This window comes from Mustela erminea, chromosome 11 (assembly GCF_009829155.1).
Source record: "Mustela erminea isolate mMusErm1 chromosome 11, mMusErm1.Pri, whole genome shotgun sequence".
Lineage (NCBI taxonomy): Eukaryota > Metazoa > Chordata > Mammalia > Carnivora > Mustelidae > Mustela > Mustela erminea.
This window is the reverse complement of record NC_045624.1, coordinates 86,406,775-86,430,951: the sequence shown is the minus strand read 5'-3', so window position 1 is coordinate 86,430,951 and position 24,177 is coordinate 86,406,775. Positions and strand designations below refer to the sequence as shown.

Here is a 24,177-nt window from a genome sequence, read left to right as displayed (position 1 = left end):
GTTTGGGGGTGATCAGGAACCCGCAGAGTCCCCTTAGCTCCTGCCAGGCGATTGATGGGTCTCGCATCCCCGCGTGGTCTTCCGGCCTTTGGATGGCAAAAAGCGGCAGCCGAGATGTCCAATCACCAACAGCACCGTCAGCCACACCCCTCCTCGAAGGGGAAAAACAGAGCCCGCCTTCTCCGACCTCGGGAGAAGGGGACGGGGCGACGCTCCCGTGCGCGCTGCCGTTACGCCGACGCACGGGTACGCCGGCCCCGCCCACACCCTCGCAAGTCTGGTTTCCGGCGGGAGCGCGGACTCAGTGGGAGAGGGGAGTTTGCGGCTCCGGTTCTGGAGCTGACTGAGGGCTGCGCTGCCCTTTGGTACCCGCCGGAATGCCTCACTTGGAAAACACGGTGCTTTGTCGCGAGTCCCAAGTGACCATCTTGCAGTCCCTGTTTGGAGAGGTATTGTGGTCAAACTACCTTTTCTCTTCCAAATCCTGGAGGCAAACATTTCCGTGGTCTTGTGACGTGTTCTCAATTTTCTGTCTTCGTGTTTGGATTGAGGGGCAGGCAAGCATCCATTTTTTTTTGCATTGAGGAAAGGGTTGTTGTAGGTCTACCCCACTCCTCCACCCGAAGTAACTTATGATTAGTCCCCTTGAAAAGAACGGCCCGGGCAGGACCGACCGGCACCACAGGACGTTGGCCCAGGATGGGTTCTTTTAAAACACGCCACGCTTTTGAGATGGCGTTTCCCTAAAGTAGCGACTGGAAGTTGCTTAGTATCTTACCCAAGCTGAAAAAGATTGTACGTAACAGGTGTGTTGGCAGTGTTATTATTTTTTTTTTTTCTGGTGTAAGTTCGCACGTTTCACTGAGGTGTTCCGTGTAAGTCAAGCGTGGGTGTAGGTGGTGGTTACCGAGCCCAGGGAGGGCCGGGGCAGGCTTCAGGTTTAAAACTTGACCGGCTTTTCCAGAATTGCCGAAGCCTTGAAGAGAGCTTGTCTAGAATTCTTGACGAGCAGTTCAAGTGACGCCTGAGAGAAGAGGTTAAGTAAGTGTCTCTGAATGGACACAGCTAGGGACTCCTTTTCACAGGCAGGAGGTAGCATTCACCAGTTCAAAACTTCCAGCTATTTTTGTTTATGTTCTGGTGGCCTGTGGTGAGCCTTTTGCTTCAGCCTTAGACATGGAGTTCAGTCAGTCAGACTTGGGTCTTCTTTCCTGTGAGGAGAGTAAATGAGACTTTAGGCGCAATACTTGTTATCTTTCCTTCCCACCCATCTTCTGGTTTGTTTCTGGTTTGTTTTCTTAAGTACTTTGAGTACTTGCATCCAACTAAAATTGTTGGATGGCATTCTGAGTCTGAAGTATTAATGGAAAACTCTGTCCTTCCTATAAAGGTGTGTCGTAGTTAGGGAAGTAAGAGGTCAGTGACTGCATCCTCAGTATTCTAGTTATAATGCTTTCAGTGAGAGTTATCCGTATTATCTCTGAAATATTTTCTCGGTTATACTTTTTGCATTCCTTCCTTGGAGATGATCTAAAACCAGATCACTCCCAACTAGAGCCGTCCTCCAGAAAAAAGAATATTGACAAATAGAGATGACTAGTATTGGTTTAGTGTTGATCACAGAAAGGGTTTCGATCTTTACTCTTACTGCACATCACTTTTAACTATATTAATACCACTTTTCTTCAAGGTGTGGTGTGCATGTAGGAGATGCAAAAACTGAAAAAAAACCCTTTTTTTCTAAGCAGATTCATTTATTTCCTCAATAGATATTTACTGAGCACCTTCCTTCTTTGTGTTAGGCACTGTGCCGAATCCTGGCTAATTAGAGTTTATTAAGGAAATTTATGAGGGTGAAAGGTTAAGTAACAGTGCAAGAGTTCAATACAATTCTAGGTAGCAATAGAAAAGATGTCATAGGGTGGAATATTACTAAGCAACAAATAGTGGATGTAGACCAGTGTGGCAGGATTTCAGAAAAGGAGTGTTTTAGTGTAGCTTGGAAATATTTCCTAAAGGATGTCTTGACCTTCTTTTTAAAGATGAACTGTATGGGGCGCCTGGGTGGCTCAGTGGGTTAAAGCCTCGGCCTTTGGCTCAGGTCATGATCCCAGGGTTCTGAGATCGAGCCCCGCATGGAGCCCCGCATGGAGCCCCGCATGGAGCCCCGCATGGAGCCCCGCATCGAGGCTGCTTCCCTTCCTCTCTCTGGCTGGCTCTCTGCCTACCTGTGATCTCTGTCTGTCAAATAAATAAATAAAATCTTAAAAAAAAAATAAAGATGAACTGTAATATTTGGATAGCAGAGATGCTCAGCAAGCATGGGTTAATTCTTGGGATAGCATTTTTGAGCCATTTACAGATAGTCAGGTATAAACATAAAGGATTAATATACAAAAACACCCATCGTAAGTCTCCTTTGGGGCTGCTTTTGCATATGCTATTAGAAAGTTTTCTCCTGTATCAATCTAAGTCCCTGATTTGTCTTGCAAAAGGAAATGTGTAACTTAGTGGCCAGAATGTAATAGATGTTTAATAAATAATAATAATAATAATGCTAATAATTATTTAATTAATTAAAATAAAATATACATATAGTGAAAATATACATATAGTAAATAATAATAAACACATGACTATTATTGTGGTGGTAGATTATGATCATAGAGATTCTGCCTTCTTGTGAAAATTGCATCACCCTATATTCTTGTAATTTTTTTTTTTAAGATTTTATTTATTTATTTGACAGAGATCATAAGTAGGCAGAGAGGCAGGCAGAGAGAGAGGGGAAAGCTGCCTCCCTGCTGAGCAGAGAGCCTGACACGGGGCTCAATCCCAGGACCCTGAGATCATGACCCGAGCCGAAGGCAGAGGCTTTAACCCACTGAGCCACCCAGGTGTCCCATCTTGTAATTATTTTTTAAAACAAGTGCATCCCACTAGACTGTCCCACTTCCACAGCAGATTTGTACTCCTCAGTGCATTATGGTTTTCAGCATTTGATAGGTGTCTAATAAATGAATGAAGCATATTTGTAGTATTAAGGAGTCCAAGAGAGGGGCTATTTGACAATCTTTACTGACAATCTTTTTATTGGACAGCTGACTCTTAACATTTATCCTGAGGTTCTTGGGAATACGTGTGTTGAAATACATGATATATATATTTTATTGTTTTATTTGATGAAATGTGTACATTTAGGCTAGGGTAAATATAGTATGCATAATTTTAAAGTATTCTGTTAAGTTTTCCTAAAAAGAGAGGACTCTTGAAATTTCTTCCAATTCTGTGATTATATATGCTTTGTTTAATATGTGTAGTGAAATTGCAGCATGTGAGATTAGATTCTCCAAAAAATTAAGATAAAAATGGATTATGGTTAAAGTTATCCTTGAAAAATCTTTGCAATCTATGTATTTGAAAATACAAGAGTTCAGACATATAAACCTGCACAATAATACAAAGTATAAATACATACATAATATGTATAGTATATATACTATATATATTGTGTTATATATGTAATATATACTAAGTTTGCCAAGTACAGTTTTTCAGACATTTTAATTTAACAGAGAAAGTGCTTAGAGTTGAATTCAGGTAAGTTCAAAGTGTAATCATGGATCCATTGTGTGGTCGCTATTGAAATAATTTGGATTGAATATTTTATTTTGCCATGTAAAACTTTCTCATGAGTTGATAATTATTTACTGTTTTGTATGTGCTGACTAATATTTGTCTTTTCTCTCTTAAGAGGCATCATTTCAGCTTTCCATCAATTTTTATTTATGGACATACTGCCAGTGGAAAGACCTATGTAACACAGACTTTGTTGAGAACTTTAGAGGTAAGAATAACTGTTAATTGATTTTTTTTTTTTTAAACCTCATAGAGTCCTAGAAATGGGAGGAATCTGGGAGATTTAGTATAGTTTACCTTTCTCTGAAGGGATATTTTCTACTATATGAAATATTTCTGACCAATTTTTGTTTGAGATATTGTAGACTCTAGTTCATCAGGGAAAAGGGGTAAAAAAAGACAGCAAATGTTAGTGAAACTGTGACTAAGAGATATAAGGTAGCCTTAGTTATTATTACTTAGTTATTATTACTTATTATTATTAATCTGAAAGAGAAAGAAAAGCTTCACTCTTGGGTGAGATTTGTGGAATATCACTAAAAATAGTTATAAATATCACTAAAAATAGTTTTAAGTTCCATTATTTGTCCTAGATGCCAAAGTTATCTTCCTCAGAATGAGTAGCACTGCTTTTGTGATTTCATTTTGGGAACAGACTATATTTGTAAGCATGTCTTTTGTTTCCTTGTTATTTCTGGAATTAACCTCCATTTTGATCTCTAAATGAAGAGCTAGCTTAATCCTCATAGGAGGATTACTGTGGTTTCAAACTCTTATAATTCTTTTCAATCTGGGTTTGTTTATCATTAGAATATTATCTTAAAGTTATTAGTATGAAATTCCTACTAAGAATTTTAAAATGTACTTGGGTTTCTTAATAATTCTCTAGAGTAAAGTACACATTAGCTGTGAATCTCTGTAGGAAACAAATGGCAAACTCAAATAATTGAAGTGAGTTTAATGAAGGTACTATTGTACAAAGGTTGAAAAAATGTTAAGAGAACCAACAAAAGACGATAAAGCACTGAGAGCTTTTACTCCCCCTACACCTGAATGGACTGAGGGAAGTAGCTGATACCAAATCACTGTAAGAGCTATAGTATTAGATGGGGAGGGCTGCCCAGCTGGAGCTGTGGCCTTTGGTAGAAGAATGTAGCTGTGGTGGAACTATAGGCCACTGAGGGATAAGGGATAAGTTAAGAGAATATTCATTTTGTTTCTTCTTATTACTCTCTTTCAAGCTCCTGGTTCTTCTTGTTGACTGAATCCAACCAGAGCCAGAATATAAGAGAGTCTAGGTGATGCAGTCTGTAGTGGTCAGCTTCCTGGGGTACAGAGCAGGTTGGGGGATAGAGGGATGTAGAGTAGTAGAAGGACACCTGGGGAATATCCAACAGAGTCGTCACCATATATGAGGGGTTTCTTTCCTATTTACGTGTTTTTTACATTTTTGTTTTCAGCTCCCACATGTCTTCGTGAATTGTGTTGAATGCTTTTCCTTGAGGCTGCTTTTGGAACAAATTTTAAACAAATTGAATCATCTCAGTTCTTCAGAGGGTGGCTGTTCTACTCAAATAACCTGTGAAACATTTAATGATTTTGTTCGTTTGTTTAAACAAGTAACCAAAGCTGAAAGTCTCAAGGATCAGACTGTATATATTGTGAGTAACTTAATTTCATTTTACCATCTATTTGGAAACTGCTTATTAGGTCAATTTCTGTATATTTATTTCAAGTCTCCTTATGTGTATTGCATTGTACAAAGGTGCTTTTGGGATACAAAATATGTTTTAGATGTATTTCTTATCCAAAGGGAACTTTGGTTTAATGGAAGAGTTTCGACATGTACTACATGTGACTGTGTGCGGCGTGTGATAAGTGATAACCATGAAATGCAAAACACAAACTTAGGCATGTGTGGTACAGCTTCATGAGGTGATAACATTTGAGGTAGACTTAAAAGGATGATTAAAGGATTATAGGAGGAAACTGAAGAAGGGGATTTCAGATGGTAGGAATTATGTAAGGAAGTCATGCAGATGCACTGGAGGCCAGAGAATGCAAATAGTCCAGTTTTAATGGGTAACAGTGGATGAGGTGAGAAAAAATCTAGGAAAGTAGGTGAGGCAAATCATGGAGTATCTTGAAAGCTCTACTAATGTGAAACTCTACTAACGTCATTTTCTAGGCAGTGAGGAGGTAGGGAAGATTTTAGAACAACAAATCTGTTTTAGGAAGATTATTCTGTAACTCATGTTAAATAGATGGATTGGGGGCTGGTGGTGACAGACCGAAGTCTTAAAGTTGGCTTTCGGGGTCTTATTGCTGTTTAAATTAGAGGAAATTTGGGCCTGGACTAGACTTGGAGCGGGAGATGCAGAGAGGAATGGAAAAGACCATGAAGGTCAAATTTTTCAATTGTGTATGGAGTAGAGGTTTGTGGGGAAAGATGAATCATTTGATTTTGGGGTGGCTAAGTCTGAATTGTAGTTGTTACATCAATGTGAAAATGATTAGCAGACAACTGAAAATGTGTAATGTGGGGTTTTTTTAGTGGATTTGTTTATAATACTTTAGCCATTTTTTTAAAAAAATATCATCTCTGGAATTGGAATTAAATTTTAATAGAATGCTGTATTAGAACAGCTAAGTTGTAAACTTACTGAAGGGATGAGATCTTATGCATTCTTGCATCTCTTGATATGTGTAAAACAGTTCCTTCCACATTTTAGTTTCATTCATTTATTTATTCAGCAAATAACTCTTGGGCACTTCCTAAATGCCAGACACTATTTTAGATACTGGAGATAGAACATGGAACAATATAGAGTCTCTGCCCTCCTGTAGTTTATAGTGTAGTTGAGGAAGATCGATAAAAACAAGTTAGTATGTAGGATGTCAGTTATGTTAATAGAGTAAGGGAGAATCACTTATGTGGGGGAGAGTAGTTACTTTTCTAAAATAGAGGAGAGAGAATATCTCCCTGAGATAATGATGATTGAGCTGAGATCTGAGGAGCAAGGAAGGAGTTGAGCAAGCTACGAAGATAGGTGAAAAAAGAGTATTCCAGGTAATGAGATTTACATAAGACTACATACACTGGAACATACTTTGTGTATTCAAAGAATACCAAGGAGGCCGTTGTGGCTGGAATAGTTCAAGTACAGGGGAGAGTAGTATTGTTGAGAATCAAATGAAGAGTGCAAGGATAGAAGCATGCAGACTAATGTTATGGGTGAATTGTTTTGTCCAAGAATTCATATGTTCAAGTTCTAACCCCTTGTACCTCAGAATGACCCTATTTGGAAATTGGGTCATTGCAGTTGTAATTAATTAAGTTGAAGTTGTACTAGAGTAGTTTGGACCCCTAACAATATGACTGGTGTCCTTATAAAAAGAGGAAATTTGGGTATAGGTATGCACAAAGGGAAGATACCACATAAAAATTGGAGTTATGCTGCCACAAGCACCTTTGGAGGAAGCATGGCCCTGCCAATACCTTGATCTTGGACTTCTAGTTTCTGGGACTATGAGATAATTCATTTCTGTAGTTTAAGTCACCCTACTTGTGGTACTTTTTTATGGCAGCTGTAGGAAACTAATAAAACTAGTTATGAGGCATTTATTATAATTTAGGCAAAACATCATGTTGGTTAGGCCAGGGTGGTAGCAGTAGATGTGGTAAGAAGTCATCTCAGTGTATTTTGACAGAATTTCTGATAGATTGACTATAGAGGAGGAGAGAAAGAGCAAAGTTAAGGGCTACTCAGAAGTTTTTTGTGCTCTTGAAAGGATGGAGTTGTCAATATCTTAGTGGAGAAAACTATAGTGGGAGGTCTTCTTGGGTAGGGAAGGAGTGATCAGGAGTTTGGTTCGGGGCACGTTAAACCCAAGTACGGAAGTTCAGTTGGCACTTGGAGACTACAGTCTTAGGTCAAGAGGGGCCCATTGTGGAGATAGGATTTCAGAGTATAGAGGTAGTAGTTCTTAAAGTTATGAGACCATTACATCACCAGGAGAGCGAGTGAGTTAGAAGAGAGGTGAGTCCAAGCGCCTAAGCCTTGTGGCAGTTTCTTGGTTATGTGATGAGGAGTTGAGGAAGAATGAATGAGGACAGAGAAGAAATTGATGATGTATAAAGAAAATTTGCAAAAGTGCAGTGTCTTGGAAATCTTGCTACCCTGCCCCTTTCTTGGTTTTTGACTAGGGGGAGCAGGATTTTGTTGGGGCTTTTTTGATTTATGCTCATTAGCCTTTATATGTTGCTGATTTCTTCAGCCCCACATGTGTGCTGTGTGAGGCAAAAAGACAGCTGAGGCAATACGCCCTCTGAAGTGTCATTCCTCTCCTCTTAAGGTCCCTAGCTGGTCTGTCTTCTGTCTACCTTTCAGAGCCCTGTTTGTTTTATATATAATATTCAAGGTTCTTAGTTTTACTTAGCAGAAGGAAGAGGAAAAAATACGTCTACTCCCATCTTCGGAGGTAGAAGTCTAATTTCTTTTAAAACACAAGTGCAGGGGCGCCTGGGTGGCTCAGTGGGTTAAAGCCTCTGCCCTCAGCTCAGGTCATGATCCCAGGATCCTGGGATTGAGCCCCACATCAGGCTCTGCTCGCTGGGGAGCCTGCTTCCTCCTTTCTCTCTGCCTACTTGTGATCTCTGTCTGTTAAATAAATAAATAAAATCTAAAAAAAACAACAACAACAACAACACAAGTGCGTAAGTGTATTCTTATACAGCTACTATTTTTTTTTAAAGATTTAATTAATTAATCTATTTATTTATTTGAGAGAGAGCATGAGAGGGGAGAAGGTCAGGAGGAGAAGCAGACTCCCCATGGAGCTGGGAGCCTGATGCAGGACTCGATCCCAGGACTTCTGGATCACGACTTGAGGCAAAGGCAGTTGCTTAACCAACTGAGCCACCCTGGTGCTCCTATAGCTACTCTTAGTACAGTTCCGCACCATTACCTTGATTTATGCCAAGGCAACTCTAACCCACTATTACCTGCACCATCAGTGCAAATATCAACATGGTGAAAAGGGCAAAAAATGTTATGAAAATAGTTTTGACTTTGCCAACCTTTTGAAAGGATATCAGGGACACCCTTCCCCCGGGGGGCCACAGACCATACCTCAAAAACCAGTGTTCTAAGTAATAAATGTATACTTTCAGTGAGATAAGGTAGGAAACAAGATCACTGGTAGAGAGGAATCTAAGGAATTAAGAGTTCATATCAGAAGGGGGACATTAACGTGGGTTTTGAAATATCCAAAAATGTTGGACTTATAATAGGGAAGTGTTAGTAAGAAATTGTAATTTTTTTTTTTTTTAAAGATTTTATTTATTTATTTGACAGAGAGAAATCACAAGTAGGCAGAGAGGCAGGCAGAGAGAGAGGAAGGGAAGCAGGCCCCCTGCTGAGCAGAGAGCCCGATGTGGGACTCGATCCCAGGACCCTGGAATCATGACCTGAGCCGAAGGCAGCGGCTTAACCCACTGAGCCACCCAGGCGTCCCAGAAATTGTAATATTTAAAGAATGAGGAGGAATGACCTCAGTATAGGTGGGTGACAACAGGGAGAGTTTCAAAGCTGAATGTCTAGGTAGGAGGAAAAATCAATATTCTATAAATAGCCTTGATGAGTAAATAGGGCCCTACTCATTTTTCAGATCTGTTGGATAGAAGTTAGGTATTCAGTAAGTACTTGTTAGTTGGCTAAACATTAAACATTAAGTGTGAGAAAGTTTGCAGGTGTTTAGTGTGGAACGTTTTTTAGAGTACATCTAAAGGTAGTTCAGCTACGTAATATATATGAATTGATAAGCTTCAGTACTTACTTACAGAAAGGTAGCTGAGAATGTTGTCTAGTCAGTAAACCAGCTTGCAAATTAAGTCTGTTAGAATGCCTTTGTGTAAATTATTAAGATAAATGTTTGAATCTGAATTAAAATTTTTGCTTCTCTGAGTGTTATCTGATAATTGCTTTTGAAGAAGGATCATTTATTAGAATATCATAAAATCATTAATTATATTGGGTTAACTAAATTAAATTAGAAGAATAACTATTAATTTATTGCTTCAGCTTTGTTTTTTGCATTAAAATGGGCATAAAAATGGGCCAATTATTTTAATTAATCTGTGTCCTGGATTAAAGAGTTACTTAAATGGAGATTGATGGGGAAATTGCATAATTGCATAGTGGAGAAAGTAATTTATATCTTTTTAGCAGTAAATAATTTTAGCTTTATTTTGTCTAATTAGGAATGAAATATCTTAAGCTGATTACTCATAGATTGTTTCAGTCTGTCTATTAATCAATAAAACATAAAACAATTTGGACTAGGGAAACAATATCATATTCTTTGCATTTTAATTTTATTCCTAATTTAAATAATTATAGTTTCCAATAAGATTTATTAATAAAGTGTGAATGTTAAAAAAAAAAAAAACCAGCTTTTTAAATTTCAGTTCTGAGAAGAAAATATACAAGATGAACCTAGAACATTTTGCCATTATAGAAAGCTAGGTAACTATCAACTACAACTTGGGTCATTTCAAAAACATACAGAAGCCCATGTTTTGAAATAATTAATATTGTTAAAATGTCCATAGTACCCAACGCCATCTTTATCCCTATCAAAATTCCAATGAAATTTTTCACAGAAATAGAGAAAACAATCCTAAAATTTGTATGGAATCACAAAAGACGGAACAGCCGAAGCAATGTTGAGAAAGAAGAAAAACAGCTTGAGGCATTATACTTCCTGATTTCAAACTATAGTGCAAAGCTATAGTAAAACAGTATGGTACTGGTATAAAAGTGGATGCATAAAACATCCAATTTTGGAACAAAATTGAGAGCACAGAAATAAATCTTTCCGTATATGTATGGGTTATCTAATATTTGGTAAGGAAACCAAGAATGTTCAGTGGGGAAAGGATAGTGTCTTCAAATAAATGGTGATGGGAAAACTGGATAGCCATATTGTACGCGACTCATAAAAGTTAACTTGAAATGGATTAAAGAATTAAATAAAACCGTAAAAACTCCTAGAAGAAAACATAGGGAAAATGTTATTTGACATTGGTCTTGGCAACAGGTTTTTATTATTTATTTATTTATCTATTTTAAAGATTTGAGAGAGTGTGTGTGCACGCATGGAGGGGGAGGGGGCAGAGAAAGAGAATCTCAAGGACACTCCCAACTTGCATGGAGCCCAGTGTGGGGCTGGATCTCTTGACCCTAAGATCATGACCTGAGTCTAAATCAAGAGTCAGATGCTTAACTGCCTGAGACACCCAGGCGCCCCAGCAACGGTTTTTTAAATATGACACCAGAAAGCACAACAGCAAAAGCAGAAATTAAAATAAGTGGGACTACATTGAACTAAAAACTTCTGCACAGCAAAAGAAACAATCACCCAAATGAAAAGACAGTCTACACAATGGAAGAAGATAGTTGTAGTCATCTACTGAACAAGGGGCTAATATCCAAAATATATAAAGAACTCATGCAACTCAGTAGCAAAAAAAAAAAAAAATCTGATTAGAAAATGGTCAGAGGACCTGAATAGATATTTCTCCAAAGAAGACATGCAAATGGCCACGTACATGAACAGGTGCTCAACATCACTAATCATCAAGATAATGCTAACCAAAACCATGAGATACACCTCACACCTGTTAGAATGACTATTATCCAAAAGATAAGTATTGCCAAGGATATGGAGAAAAGGGAACCCTTGTGCATAGAGGTATAACCACTATGAGAAAAACAGTGTGGAGGTTCCTTAAAACATTAAAAATAGAAATATGATGTGATTCAGCAATCTCACTTTTGGATACATAAAAAAGGAGATGAAATTAGGATGTCAGAGAGCTATCTGCGCTACCATATTCATTGCAGTTTTATTTGCAATAGTTAAGACTGTGTGTGTGTGTGTGTGTGTGTATACACACATTGGAAGGTTATTCAGCCATGAGAGGGAAATCCTGCCATTTGTGACAACATGGATGGACCTTGAGGGCATTATGCTAAGTGAAAGAAATCAGGCAGAGACACTTAATCATATGTGGAATATAAAAAGCCAAACTTAAAGAAACAAAGGAAAATGGTTGATTACTGGAGGCTGTGGGATAAGGAAGTGGAGAGATGTTGGTCAAAGAGTACAAGCTATTCTAATTATAAGATGAACAAGTTTTAGGGAATCTGTTGTACAACATAGTGATTATAGTAATGCTATACTGTGTTATATATACTTGAATGTTGCTAAGAGAGTAGAATAGATCTTAAATGTTCTTACCACAAAAAAGAAGTGATAATTATGTGAGGTGCTGGAGGTGTTAGCCAAAGCTATCATGGAAATCATTTTACAGTATATAAGTGTTATCAAATCAACAGTTATGTGCCTTATACTTATGCAGTGTTATAAGTTAGTTATATCTCAAAGCTGGGGGCGGGGGTGGTATAAAAAGGACCCAGCAACTAGTCTGAAGGGGCTTCCACTGGCCAAACATGGTATAGTTTGGTTATAAAAAAAAAAAAACAAAAAACAATTCAGTAGATAGAGGTACATTACATGTGTTAAAACCCATGAATTTAAAATGATACTAAACAAGTATATAAAAAACACAAAACCTCAGTTTATTGGTTACCATGGGAGTTTCATTTACTAGGGCACAGCAGTAGGCTGAGTAATGGCCCCTGAGGATATTAGGTCCGAGTTCCTGGAACCTGTAAATGAACCTTCATTTGGAAAGAGGGCCTTTGCAAATGTGATTAAGGGTCTAGAGAAGGGCAGATTACCAGGTTTATCTGGGTGATCCCAAAACACAACCACAAATGTTTGTGTAGGAGAGAAGCAAAGAGAGGATTTGACTAAACCACACACACAGGAGGAGTCTAGGTGATGGAAGCAGAGGCAAGCAGAAAACAGAAACTTAAAATTTTGATACTTGCCTTGAATTATCTAATGGTGCAGCCACAAGCCAAAGAGTACTGGCAGCCACCAGCAGCTAAAAGAGGCAGAAAGGGGTGCCTGGGTGGCTCAGTTGGTTAAGAGACTGCCTTTGGTTTAGATTATGATCCTTGAGTGCCAGCATTGAGGCCTGTATTGGGCTCCCTGCTCGGCAGGGAGTCTGCTGCTTCTTCTGACCACCCCCCCACTGTGTTCTTTCATTCTCTCTCAAATAAATAAGTTAATTAAAATTAAAAAAAATTAAAAAGCAGAGAATGGATCCTACCTTAGAGCTGCTGGAGGGAGTGTGGCCATGCGGAATGCCTTGATTTTGGCTCCATGAAACTAATTTCAGACTTAGGACATCCAGAACTGTGATGAGACACAGTCTCTTCTAAGCTACCAAGTTTGTGTGGTAATGTTTTATAGCAACCATGGAAAACGAAAAGAGGCACAAACTTACCCTGAAAATTAGTAGATAAAAGGAAAGAATCAAGCATTTATCCCTTCTGTCCTGTGTGAACTTTATTTCTGAGTAACTAAGTTACTTTCTGAGTAACAGCATTCTTTCTAGAAAAATGTCTTCCAACAAATGCAGAAGGGATCATAGAAAATTAAGTTTTGCAATACCTGAGGAAGTTCTGGATGTAGGCAATGATCATCAATTGATGCAGAAATTATTTGGTGAAAGGCTGCTGGGGAGCTTTTTGGTGGATGGATCAGTCTGACAATACCTGAACCTATCAGTCAGTCTTAACATCACAGAGAGATAGTCAGGTGTTGTGTTCCTGCTGATGTGATTCAATAAGAAATGCAGAGCACAATTTGTGAAAGTATTCTTGACCAAAACTTGAACCTGAATCTGATCAAACCTCTAATTTATTGACTATTTTATAGGAAATATACTGGATATAAGAACATGTTAAATGGTACTAAAGAGGTACAATCAGCCAGTTCCGGATTTGGGAAATTCTGTGCAATGGATGACTTGTTTTCAACAAATATATATCTAAAAAGGAAGGGACAGGGGAAATACTGTAATTTAAAATTGACTAGATGATAGACCAAATACAATAAGATTCAACATATGAACCTTTTTGGACCCTGAATCAAATAAATGAACTCTTAAGGAGACATTTTGGGACAAGTGGGGAAATTTGAATTTGGTGTAATAACCATGTAATAATGACGTTAAGAAATATTGTTAAATTTTTTAGGCATGATAATGTGATTATTATTATTATTTTTAAATGGGTCTTCATCTCTTAGAGCTGCATACTGACATATTTACAGATGGAGTGGTATGTTCGGGATTTGCTTTAATATAATCCAGTGAGATAGTGGAGGGGAAAAGTGGAGGAGTTTAGAAGAAACAAGTTTGACCATATGTTAATGTTTGTTGGGGTTGGATGAAATATATGTGTGGGAGTTACTGATCTCCCTGTTTTTCTGTATATTTTAAAATTTCCATAACAAAAAGTAAAAATAAGGGTTAGGTTATGAAGACCTTGATTTTATTGTTATGGACTAATGGATGACCTCTTGAAGTCCCCCCTTTTTTTAACTTTTTTTTTTTTTTAATCAAGACTTCAAACACAGAAAGAGAATAATGTACTCCAATGAACTTATCACCCTGCTTCAGTTATTCTTAACATGGTCAAACTTGTGTCATCTTTACCTTGTACACTGTTCCCTGCATCATATTATCCTAATAACATACATACATTCTCTCTATATATCTATATACCTCATATATATGTTACCCATGAATATATATTCTATTTCTGTAGAGATATATAGTATATATACTGTATATCTGTGAAAGAGAATTATCTTTTAAAATAACGTATAGAGAATATCTTTTAAAATAACATAATACCAGTGGTTTTATAAGTGTACAAAAATTTAACTTTTCTTTCATCAAATGATATAAAAAATGCATCCAATTATTTTTCTCATATACCTAGTAAGATATCTTTAGAGCATTGATAGAATACCTAGAAAAGAAACCTTTTTAATGTACTTGTGATTTTCTATTTAGAAATTTAGGATAAAATAACATTGTAAGTAATTTTTTTTTAATTTTTAATTTTTTTTAAAGATTTTATTTATTTATTTGACTGATGGATATCACAAGTAGGCAGAGAAGCAGGCAGAGAGAGAGGAGGAAGCAGGCTTCCTGCTGAGCAGAGAGTCTGATGTGGGGCTTGATTCCAGGACCCTGGGATCATGACCTGAGCCAAAGGCAGAGGCTTTAACTTACTGGACCACCCAGGCGCCCGAGTAATTTACTAATTTGACCTGTTTAAAATGTCTTCTACAAAATAAATACCAGTTAAAAATTAATTCACAGGTTACAAGTTTTCATTTTAACATGGAAAATGCAAGCCTTGAATTGTGCATTATATAATGTTAACATTTTGTAGAAAGCTTTGTAAATTGATTTTGACACTTTTTTTTTTTAAGGTTCTAGATAAAGCAGAATATCTAAGAGATATGGAAGCAAATCTTTTGCCTGGGTTTCTTAGATTACAAGAACTGGTAAGTTATGTATGAGAATCTTTTCACCCTATAAGATTGTCTTTGTTAAATTTTATTTGTTAAATTTTATCATTTTGTCAATCAGACAGGAGAGAAATGAATCTTAACATAATTTTAATTTGTATTTCTCTATTATGAATATTGTTGAGCTTTTTTTCCAGAGTAAAAGCAGTTTGTGACTTGGTAACATTTATTCTTTATTTTAGCTTTTTATTTCTAATTGTGAAGTGAGTAATCCTGCTTTCTTTTAAAGGTTTTAGGTGTTTGCTGGAGTAAATGGTGGGGGCCTAAACTTCAGACTTCCTGAAGAATTTTTAAATTTTCTTTTCAGTAATCTAGAAAAAGAATGGTATGTCCATTCTGGGTCTCTGGAGTTCTACCTCATGGTCAGTCAAGTGTCAAAACTGGCTTTGTATTTCAATTTATAATTGTGTTGGCAATGAATAGTATTAATACTACTCTAATTGCCATGGACTAATGAGAAAAGAGTAGGGATGAATTTAATAAGCATATGTGTCAGGTCAAAGCCAAGTAATAGTAATATGGCAAATCAGGGTTTTGCAGAAGTTTGAATAAAGATAACTGGAGAGAGAATTCATTGTTCACCAATACCAGTTGGTATAGGAATGCTAAAATCAAAAGAATTGTGGCTATTTCCTATTTGTACCGTAATCACAAGTGAGCAAATATTTAGTTTGATCAAAACAGTATTGTTAATCATATTTAGTTACTGTTAATTTAAATTTTATAGTTTTGTACTTAACTTACAGGCTTACTTTTGTTTTTGTTTTATAATCCTATAAGTACTCTGAGCATAATTTATACCTACCTAGTTTTATGTCTGTGTTAAGTATTAAGTAATATTATAAAGAAAATTAATATTTGGAGAGACAGTGCTTACAGCATTTCCACCTTTGAAAAATTTAACATTTACTGAACATACTATTGAAATTTGAGAAACTTTTAGAAGTACAGAGAGGCTTTCCAAGTGCTGTTGAAATCATTGTGTGCCTAAGGTCAATTCCTAAAATTCACTTTTAGTAATAGTATTGGGCAGGGGTGAGCTGTGAGAGTACAGGAGGGAAGACAGCTCTAGCTCTTGGTAGCCATCTTGGAAATTTCCTCACATAGTCTAGTCTTTGCTACTCTTGGCATTTAACCACTGAGGCTGGGAACCCATCTTCTTTAAGTAGATGCCTCCTTCTTCATTTCTTTCTTCATTTTCTCTCTCTCTTTTTTAGATTTATTCATTTTAGAGAGAGAGAGCATGCACTGCACGTGTGCGTGCTCATGAGTGGCGGGGAGGGGCAAAAGGAGAGAATCTTGAAGCAGACTCCCTGCTGAACATGGAGCTGGGTGCTGGGCTCTGTCTCAGGACTCCTGAGATCTTGACCTGAGCCAGAACCAAGAGTCAGATGCTTAACGGACTAAGCCACCCAGACATCCCTCTTGTTTTGCGTTCTTGTGTTGCATTTGTGGGTTTTTTTGGGCATACTTTCATCCACATACCTTCATATCCATTGCTCTAGGATTCCCTGTCTGATGTCAGAGTGCATTCTTGCTGTCCTCTTGCTCTTCCACTATAGCTTACCTCACTTTTTCCCCCTCATGCCTAGTGATGGTGATCATGCATCCCTTCATAGTAGTTAGGCTTTTCACTTTGTTTTTTTAGTTGTAATTATGGAAACTGAAGAAAATGAAAAGATTCATAGTAATCTCAACTCTACCAGAAAAGAGAATTGTTTTGATTTTAAATTGCTTGATTTTTAAAAATATATTTCATTTAGGAGAAATCTAATAAAGGCATTTCATGGGGGTTTTTTTTGTTTGTTTTGTTTTGTTTTAAGATTTTGCTTATTTGAGGGACGCCTAGTGGCTCAGTCATTAAGTGTCAGCCTTTGGCTGGGGTCATGATCCCAGGGTCTTGGGATTGAACCCTCATCGGGCTCCCTACTCAGCAGAACCCTGCTTCGCCCTTTCCCACTCCCCTTACTTGTGTTCCCTCTCTCGCCGTGTCTCTCTTTATGTCAAATAAATTTAAAAAAAAAAAAAAGATTTAGTTATTTGAAGGAGAGAGAGTGCATGCTCCTATGTGCATGAGTTAGGGGAGGGATAGAGAGACAGAGAGAAGCAGACTCTCCCCTGAGTGGGGAGCCCAACACAGTACGGGGCTCAGGGCTTGATCCTAGGACCTGAGATTATGACCCGAGCTGAAGTCAGATGCTTAACTGGTTGAGCCACCCAGGCACCCCAGCATTTCATGTTTTTTATAGTAAATATTTATTTGATTAAAATGTATTAAATATTTATTTGATTAAAATGTATTAAATATTTATTTGATTAAAATGTTTATTTGATATACGTATCATTGTATATTGAAGGTGAGATCAGATAAGAACATTATCAACTTAAAATTCTTTCAGATAAATATCTTCTCTTTTTTTACACCTATTTTTGAAGTTTTATGAAATGCTTATAAATGATCAATGTTGTATGATCGAGATTTTATTTTTTTTAAATTAATTTTTTAAAAAATTTTTATTTATTTATTTGACACAGAGAGAGATCACAAGTAGGCAGAGAGAGAGAGAGGAGGAAGCAGGCTCCCCACTGAGCAGAGAGCCCGATGCGGGACTCGATCCCAGGACCCTGAGATCATGACCTGAGCCGAAGGCAGAGGCTCAACCCACTGAGCCACCCAGGCGCCCCTAAATTAATTTTTTTAATTAACATATAATGTATTATTTGCTTCAGGGGTACAGGTCTGTGAATCATCAGTCTTACACAGCTCACAGCACTGATCATAGCACGTACCTTACCCAGTGTCCATAACTCAGTCACCCTGTCCCTTCCCCTCACTCCCCAGCAACCTTCAGTTTGTTTCTTGAGTTTGAGAGTCTCTTATAGTTTGTCTCCGTCCTGATCCCATCTTGTTTCATTTTTCTCTCCCTATCTCCATGACCCCCTGCCTGCCTCTCAAATTCCTCATATCAGACAGATCGTATGGTAATTGTCTTTCTCTGATTGACTTATTTCCCTTAGCATAATACCCTCTAGTTCCATCCACATCGTTGCAAATGGCAAGATTTCTTTTTTGATGACTGCATAGTATTTAATTTTATACACACACACTCACACACACACACATCCCTCTTCTTTATCTCTTCATCTGTTGATGGACATCTAGGCTCTTTCCATAGTTTGGCTATTGTGGACATTGTTACTATAAACACTGGGGTACACGCGCCCCTTCAGATCACTACATTTGTGTCTTTAGGGTAAATACCTAGTAGTGTGATTGCTGGATCGTAAGGTAGCTCTATTTTCAACTTTTTGAGGAACCTCCATGCTGTTTTTCAGAGTGGCTGCCCGAGCTTAGGTTCCCTCCAGAGTGTAGGAGGGTTCCCTTGTCTCTGCATCCTCACCAACATCTGTTTTTTCCTGACTGGCTAATTTTAGCCATTCAGACTGGTGTAAGGTGGTATCTCACTGTGATCTGGATTTGTATTTTCCTAATGCTGAGTGATGTTGAGCACTTTTTCATGTATCTGTTGGCCTTTTAGATATCTTCTTTGCAGAACTGTCTGTTCATGTCTTCTGCCCATTTCTTGATTGGATTATTTGTTCTTTGGTTGTTGAGTTTGATAACTTCAAGATTATATTTAGAACATACTTTTTTAATCCCTATAGAAATAAATTCAAGGAGACAAAAAGCATTTGAAAGTAAAAATCTCTTCCTCTTTTTCATAAAGAAGCTAGATTTTTGTGGAATTATTATTATATTGAACTCATCTGTCTTTGTTACCCAAAGAATTTTTTTTAAGTAATGCAAATTGAAACATAAGATTACATATAAGTTAGGAATTAATAAATAGTAAATCAACATCAAAGTGTAGTGTAATTTACATGTTTGGATCCTAAGAATAGCTACGAACAAAACAGCTGTCATGTCTGTTCTGCCAACTTGGGAGATGTCAAAAAAAATGTGGGTATGTGTTGTGGTGAGTGCTGTGTATTGTGTAAGACTGATGAATCACAGATCTGTACCCCTAAAGCAAATAATACATTATATGTTAATAATAAAAAATGGGAAAAAATTAAAATCTGTGTTGAAAATGCAGAGGTTTGTCTACAGACAAATTTGAATTGGCATCATAAGGTATTTGCGGCCACTCTGTAGGACAGTATACTTGTTGAGCTTGTTTTCTGAAGTGTTCATTTTGGTATACTGTTAATACTTTCCAAATATACCTCAGAAGATGACTGTTAACACTATAGTGATGTTTTGTGTGTGTATTTAACATTTCTAATATATACTCAACATGTTGAATAGTTGGTGTGAAAATAGCCTTTAAAAAAGTTTCCTAATATTATATGGTTATAAGTACAGCATATCTATTTTTCTTATTTCCTCTCTGGGTTCCTGTAGCTATTTTAGTGATGAGAGATGTACATTTTTTTGTTTATTGATTGAAAGCTAATAATTTCTTTGAAAAGTCCCATAAAAGGATCTTGTCTTAATTATTTAGCAAATGTGTTTCTTAATTTCTGTAAAATAAACTGTCTGACTGTCCTAGCATTCATGGATAACCGAAATGTTGGTGAACCTGAAAGTTTTATGGAAATTCTAAGTAATTATGTATGAAAATTTGCAAGTGGATGAGCTCCTTGATTAGGTTTTATAAATAAGGCTTATTAATATGCAAATAACTTGTTATATGTTTGTAACTTTGCTGGGTTTATTTGAAAGAAAAATTCAAATGAAATTGTTGCTCTGATTAAGATTTTTAAATGCAGAGTTACTTTTATTTCTCTTTCTTTTACAGACTGACAGAAATGTGACTGTTCTGTTTCTCAGTGAAATTGTTTGGGAAAAGTTTCGTCCAAATACTGGGTGCTTTGAGCCATTTGTCTTGTATTTCCCTGATTATAGCATAGGTAAATTTTAAAACTTCATTTTGACAAATGATATTCACTAAAATAATTTTTGTTGTTTGAAAGATTAAGCTAGTATATTCAAATAAAATACTTTGATGTCTTAATTTCTTCAGATTTGCTGCCAATCTTAAAATGTTATGTATCTGCAGTTATAGAGGTTTTATTTTGGAACTGTGAGGGGTTATTCCGATGTAGCTACTAAAATTTTTTGAAAGAATATTCTTCACATATTTGTGCTAATGGTGTATTTTCATATTTTTTAGTGAATATAGTAAGATATATATATTGTGATGTTGACAAAGCACATTTAAATTGTATGGAAATTTTAATTTACCATTTATTTGTGTTATGTATCTTTTAACTTTGTAAATCTCATTTATTTATTTTTTTTTTAAGATTTTTTTATTTAGTTGACAGAGATCACAAGTAGGCAGAGAGGCAGGCAGAGAGAGAGAAAGGGAAGCAGGCTCCCTGCTGAGCAGAGAGCCAGATGTGGGGCTCCATTCCAGGACCCTGGGATCATGACCTGAGTCAAAGGCAGAGGCTTTAACCCACTGAGCCACCCAGGTGCCCCTCATTTTATTTTTCATTAGTGTTCATCTGATAGTACCAATTATTAGGCCTTGTGTTTCTTATTTCTTTTTGGTTTGATTTTAAATTGATTGATTGATTTTACAGTGGTGTTTTGTGTGTGTATTTAACATTTATATTTAACATTTTAATGTTAAATGTATTTAACATTTTAATGTTAAATGTATTTAACATTTTAATGTTAAATGTATTTAACATTTTAATGTTAAATGTATTTAACATTTAAATTTCATAGATCTTGATTATTTTTGTCTTTGGAAGAACACTGGAGCCTTTTGTGTTGCTGAATATTGTGTTGTCACTATACAAATATGAGGTTTCTGGTTCAGAGTATATACGTGTGAAGCCTAAAGTGGTTAGCTATGAAAAAATGCATTCCTTGACCTTGGCCTCATTAACACTAGCCCTCTGAACTAATCAGCTGTAAACATTCATTGTTAAGATAAACACATTTTTGCCTATTTACACAGGAAGAGCAATCAAATGACACCTTGCCTTAGCTAATTAACTGAAATAGAAGAAAGGTACCCAAAATAGATGAAGGGAGTTCTTATTTTCAATAGCTTCTCTTCCATGAAAATTACAAAATAGGAAGAAGAGAAAAGGGTAGGAAGAAAAGGAATAAATCAAAGGATCTCATTAAAAAAATTCCTTTGTATCTTTGCCATCATTGTTTAGAGTTAACTTTTTTCATGACCCATTTAGGGTTTAAGTACTGAAAAACTATTTAGAATTTAAGGAATTTTTTTTTTTTTAAAGCTGATTTTCTATATCTTAGTGGCATTACAATATGATGTAATTGTAGAATTTGATTTAAAATTTTAAAAAGTAAAGATACAAAGCATCATAGATGGAGAAAATTTGGGGACATATTTAAATAATAAAAGTGATCTTGCCAGTTTCAGAGAGTATAGACTACTAGGTTTTTGTTTTTGTTTTTTTTTTTAAGATTTTATTTATTTATTTGACAGACAGAGATCACATATAGGCAGAGAGGCAGGCAGAGAGAGAGAGAGGAGGAAGCAGGCTCCCTGACAAGCAGAGAGCCCGATGCTGGGCTCGATCCCAGGACCCTGAGATCATGACCTGAGCTGAAGGCAGAGGCTTTAACCCACTGAGCCATCCAGGGGCCCCTAGACTACTAGGTTGTTGAAAAGTATATAATAATGGAGCCACGTTTAATCTGATGATTTAATTCAGGGCCTTCTACATACCAAGATTTTTTAAAAAAACAAAACACCATAATTCCATAGAAAGGCTTTCAAAAAGGAAACATTAATTGATAAACCAAATTGTAGTTATGTAAGCATGGAACCAGAGTAAAGGATAATCTTAGTGGCTAATGTCATCCAATCGTAAGTTGATACACTTACCATCTGTAAAATATGGTATTTCATGTTCAGGATGCCCTCTCTCAGCAGTGACCACTGGGGGCCCAGTTTGGAATTCTTGTTTCTGATCTCTACCACATGCAGACTACTCCTCTTTTGGTAAAGCATTTTTTTCTTTAACCCTGGTGGATTTACAATGTACTTTATCAGCTTTTTGGTTTGGTTTAGTTACTGTACCATTCAGGAAAAATTCTGCTTCAATAAATAATCTAAATACCTCAGTGACTTAGAGTTTCCCGTTTCACAACCTTTGTGCTGTATTTGTCCCGTGTTTTATTTTTACATTTATTATAAACCACATATTTTTTAAAAAGATTTTATTTAAGAGAGAAAATGGGTGGCAAAAGGAGAGGGAGGGAGAGAATCTCAAGCAGATTATGTGCCGAGCACAGAGCCCAATTTAGGGCTTGAACTCATGACCCTGAGATCATGACCTTAGCTGAAATGAAGAGTTGGACACTTACCTGACTGAGCCACCCAGGTGCCCCTGTTATAAACCCATATTAAATTATTTGGACTTTTTTATTTTTTAATAAAATCTTTTATTGTTTATCTGGCTTGAGCTTCTTGGATGTATGGATTGTATAGTTTTAGCAACTTTGGAAAATTTTCAGCCCATATTTCTTCAAATATTTTATCTTTTTTTCCTGTGTCCCTTTTCCTTGCCTTTTCTTGGGACTTCATTACATGTTATGTTAGACCATATGATATTGTCTCATTGAATCTGTTTACTTATTTAAATTTTATATCTTTCTTCTCTGTGTGTTATCAGGGATAGTTCTTTCTCTCTGTCTTTAAGTTCACTGACTTTTTTTTTTTCTGTGTCTAACCTGCCATTAATCCCATCCAGTGGAATTTATCATTACAGAACCTACTATACTTTTGCTTTCCCTAGTAGTTTTGACCTTATGAGTATGTTTATAATAGTTGTTTTAATGTCCTTGTCTATTGATTTCCATGACCTCTTTCATTTTGGATTTGTTTCTATTGACTAATTTTATCATTATGGTATTCATTATGCTAAATTATGTATTTAGTAATTTTTGATTAAATAATAGATTCTCTGTTTTTTGTTGTATGTTGGACATTTTTCTAGGAAGCACTTAAATTTCTTGAAGATTTATCTGACTCTTTCAGGGCTATTTACATGAACTCCAAAGCTAAGTTGGACTTTGTGTTTTTTATGTAGTGGTTGTGATATAAAAGATGCAGATCTAGTAACAGCCTCCCATACAGAATCTGTTCAGGATAATATTCCAGGCATGTGCCTGGGCTTTGAAATGCGCTAGGTTTTGTTTTTTTCAGTCATCAGCCCTCTCAAAAAGAGGCCTTGATATATAACTATATATAAGTTTCTCTTAGTATATGTCCAGTGATAGGCCATATGTATTGTTCAGTCTTGGTAGATCTGTATCTAACTATGAGGAATGAGAGAGTGGTAGAGTCAGGAGCCGATGGTAAATGGCATAGTATCCATGATGAAAATAACTCACCTCTTAAAGGGAATCTTAGACAAAAGGAAATTGACTTGATCAGAACATCGTCTAAGAGTTTTCACTTGAAAGTATTGCAGAAATCCTGAACCTGTGAAACTGGTCAAAGAACTCCTAATGGAGGAGTCTAAAGAGACCATTGCACCAGGGAGCCAGAGGGAATTGCGTGCAGAAAGGAATGAATGACTTACTGATTTCGTGTCATTGATTTTTGAATACTGGGTGATTGTTTCTCTTTTAATTTTAACTGTGCTTCTACAGTATGATATTTCCAGCAGGATAAAGTAAAGTTTAGGATTCTAAACCTGTGATGTTGTATGAAGAGTTTAAGGTAGAAGAGAAATACAGTAAAGATAACCAAAGCTTTAGGAAGAAAACATGATTTATAAAAGGGGAAATGATGAAGTAAAGATGACGATTTTCGTAAAAACTTAGGAATTCTTTTTATTTTTCAGAAAATGAAGAGCATTTTCCAGTTTGGTGGTCATTTATGTAGTACCCCTGCTTGCTTTTTCTAGTTACTTTACTTATTAGGCAGAAAAATTAATAGGATATATATGCTTTTTTCATCCTTGATACTGATTTTGCCTGTAGAGGTTCTTGAGTCTTTATTTAGATGTCATTGT

General features: G+C 36.5%; 1 protein-coding gene across 12 annotated transcripts in view; it reads left to right on the top strand.

Moving 5' to 3' along the window:
• Positions 1 to 245: 245 nt before the first annotated feature.
• Positions 246 to 24,177, top strand: part of ORC5 (origin recognition complex subunit 5) — a 99,509-nt gene continuing 75,577 nt past the window's right edge. For 8 of the 12 annotated variants that reach the window (XM_032304652.1, XM_032304651.1, XM_032304647.1 and 5 more), the window contains exons 1-5: positions 246 to 449; positions 3,755 to 3,847; positions 5,100 to 5,300; positions 15,064 to 15,138; positions 19,965 to 20,076. In XM_032304652.1, the coding sequence (XP_032160543.1) occupies positions 378 to 449; positions 3,755 to 3,847; positions 5,100 to 5,300; positions 15,064 to 15,138; positions 19,965 to 20,076 (553 nt within the window). In that variant the 5' untranslated portion in view covers positions 246 to 377. The remainder of the gene's footprint in view (positions 450 to 3,754; positions 3,848 to 5,099; positions 5,301 to 15,063; positions 15,139 to 19,964; positions 20,077 to 24,177) is intronic. The other 4 variants (XM_032304644.1, XM_032304649.1, XM_032304650.1 and 1 more) reach the window with 2 other exon arrangements.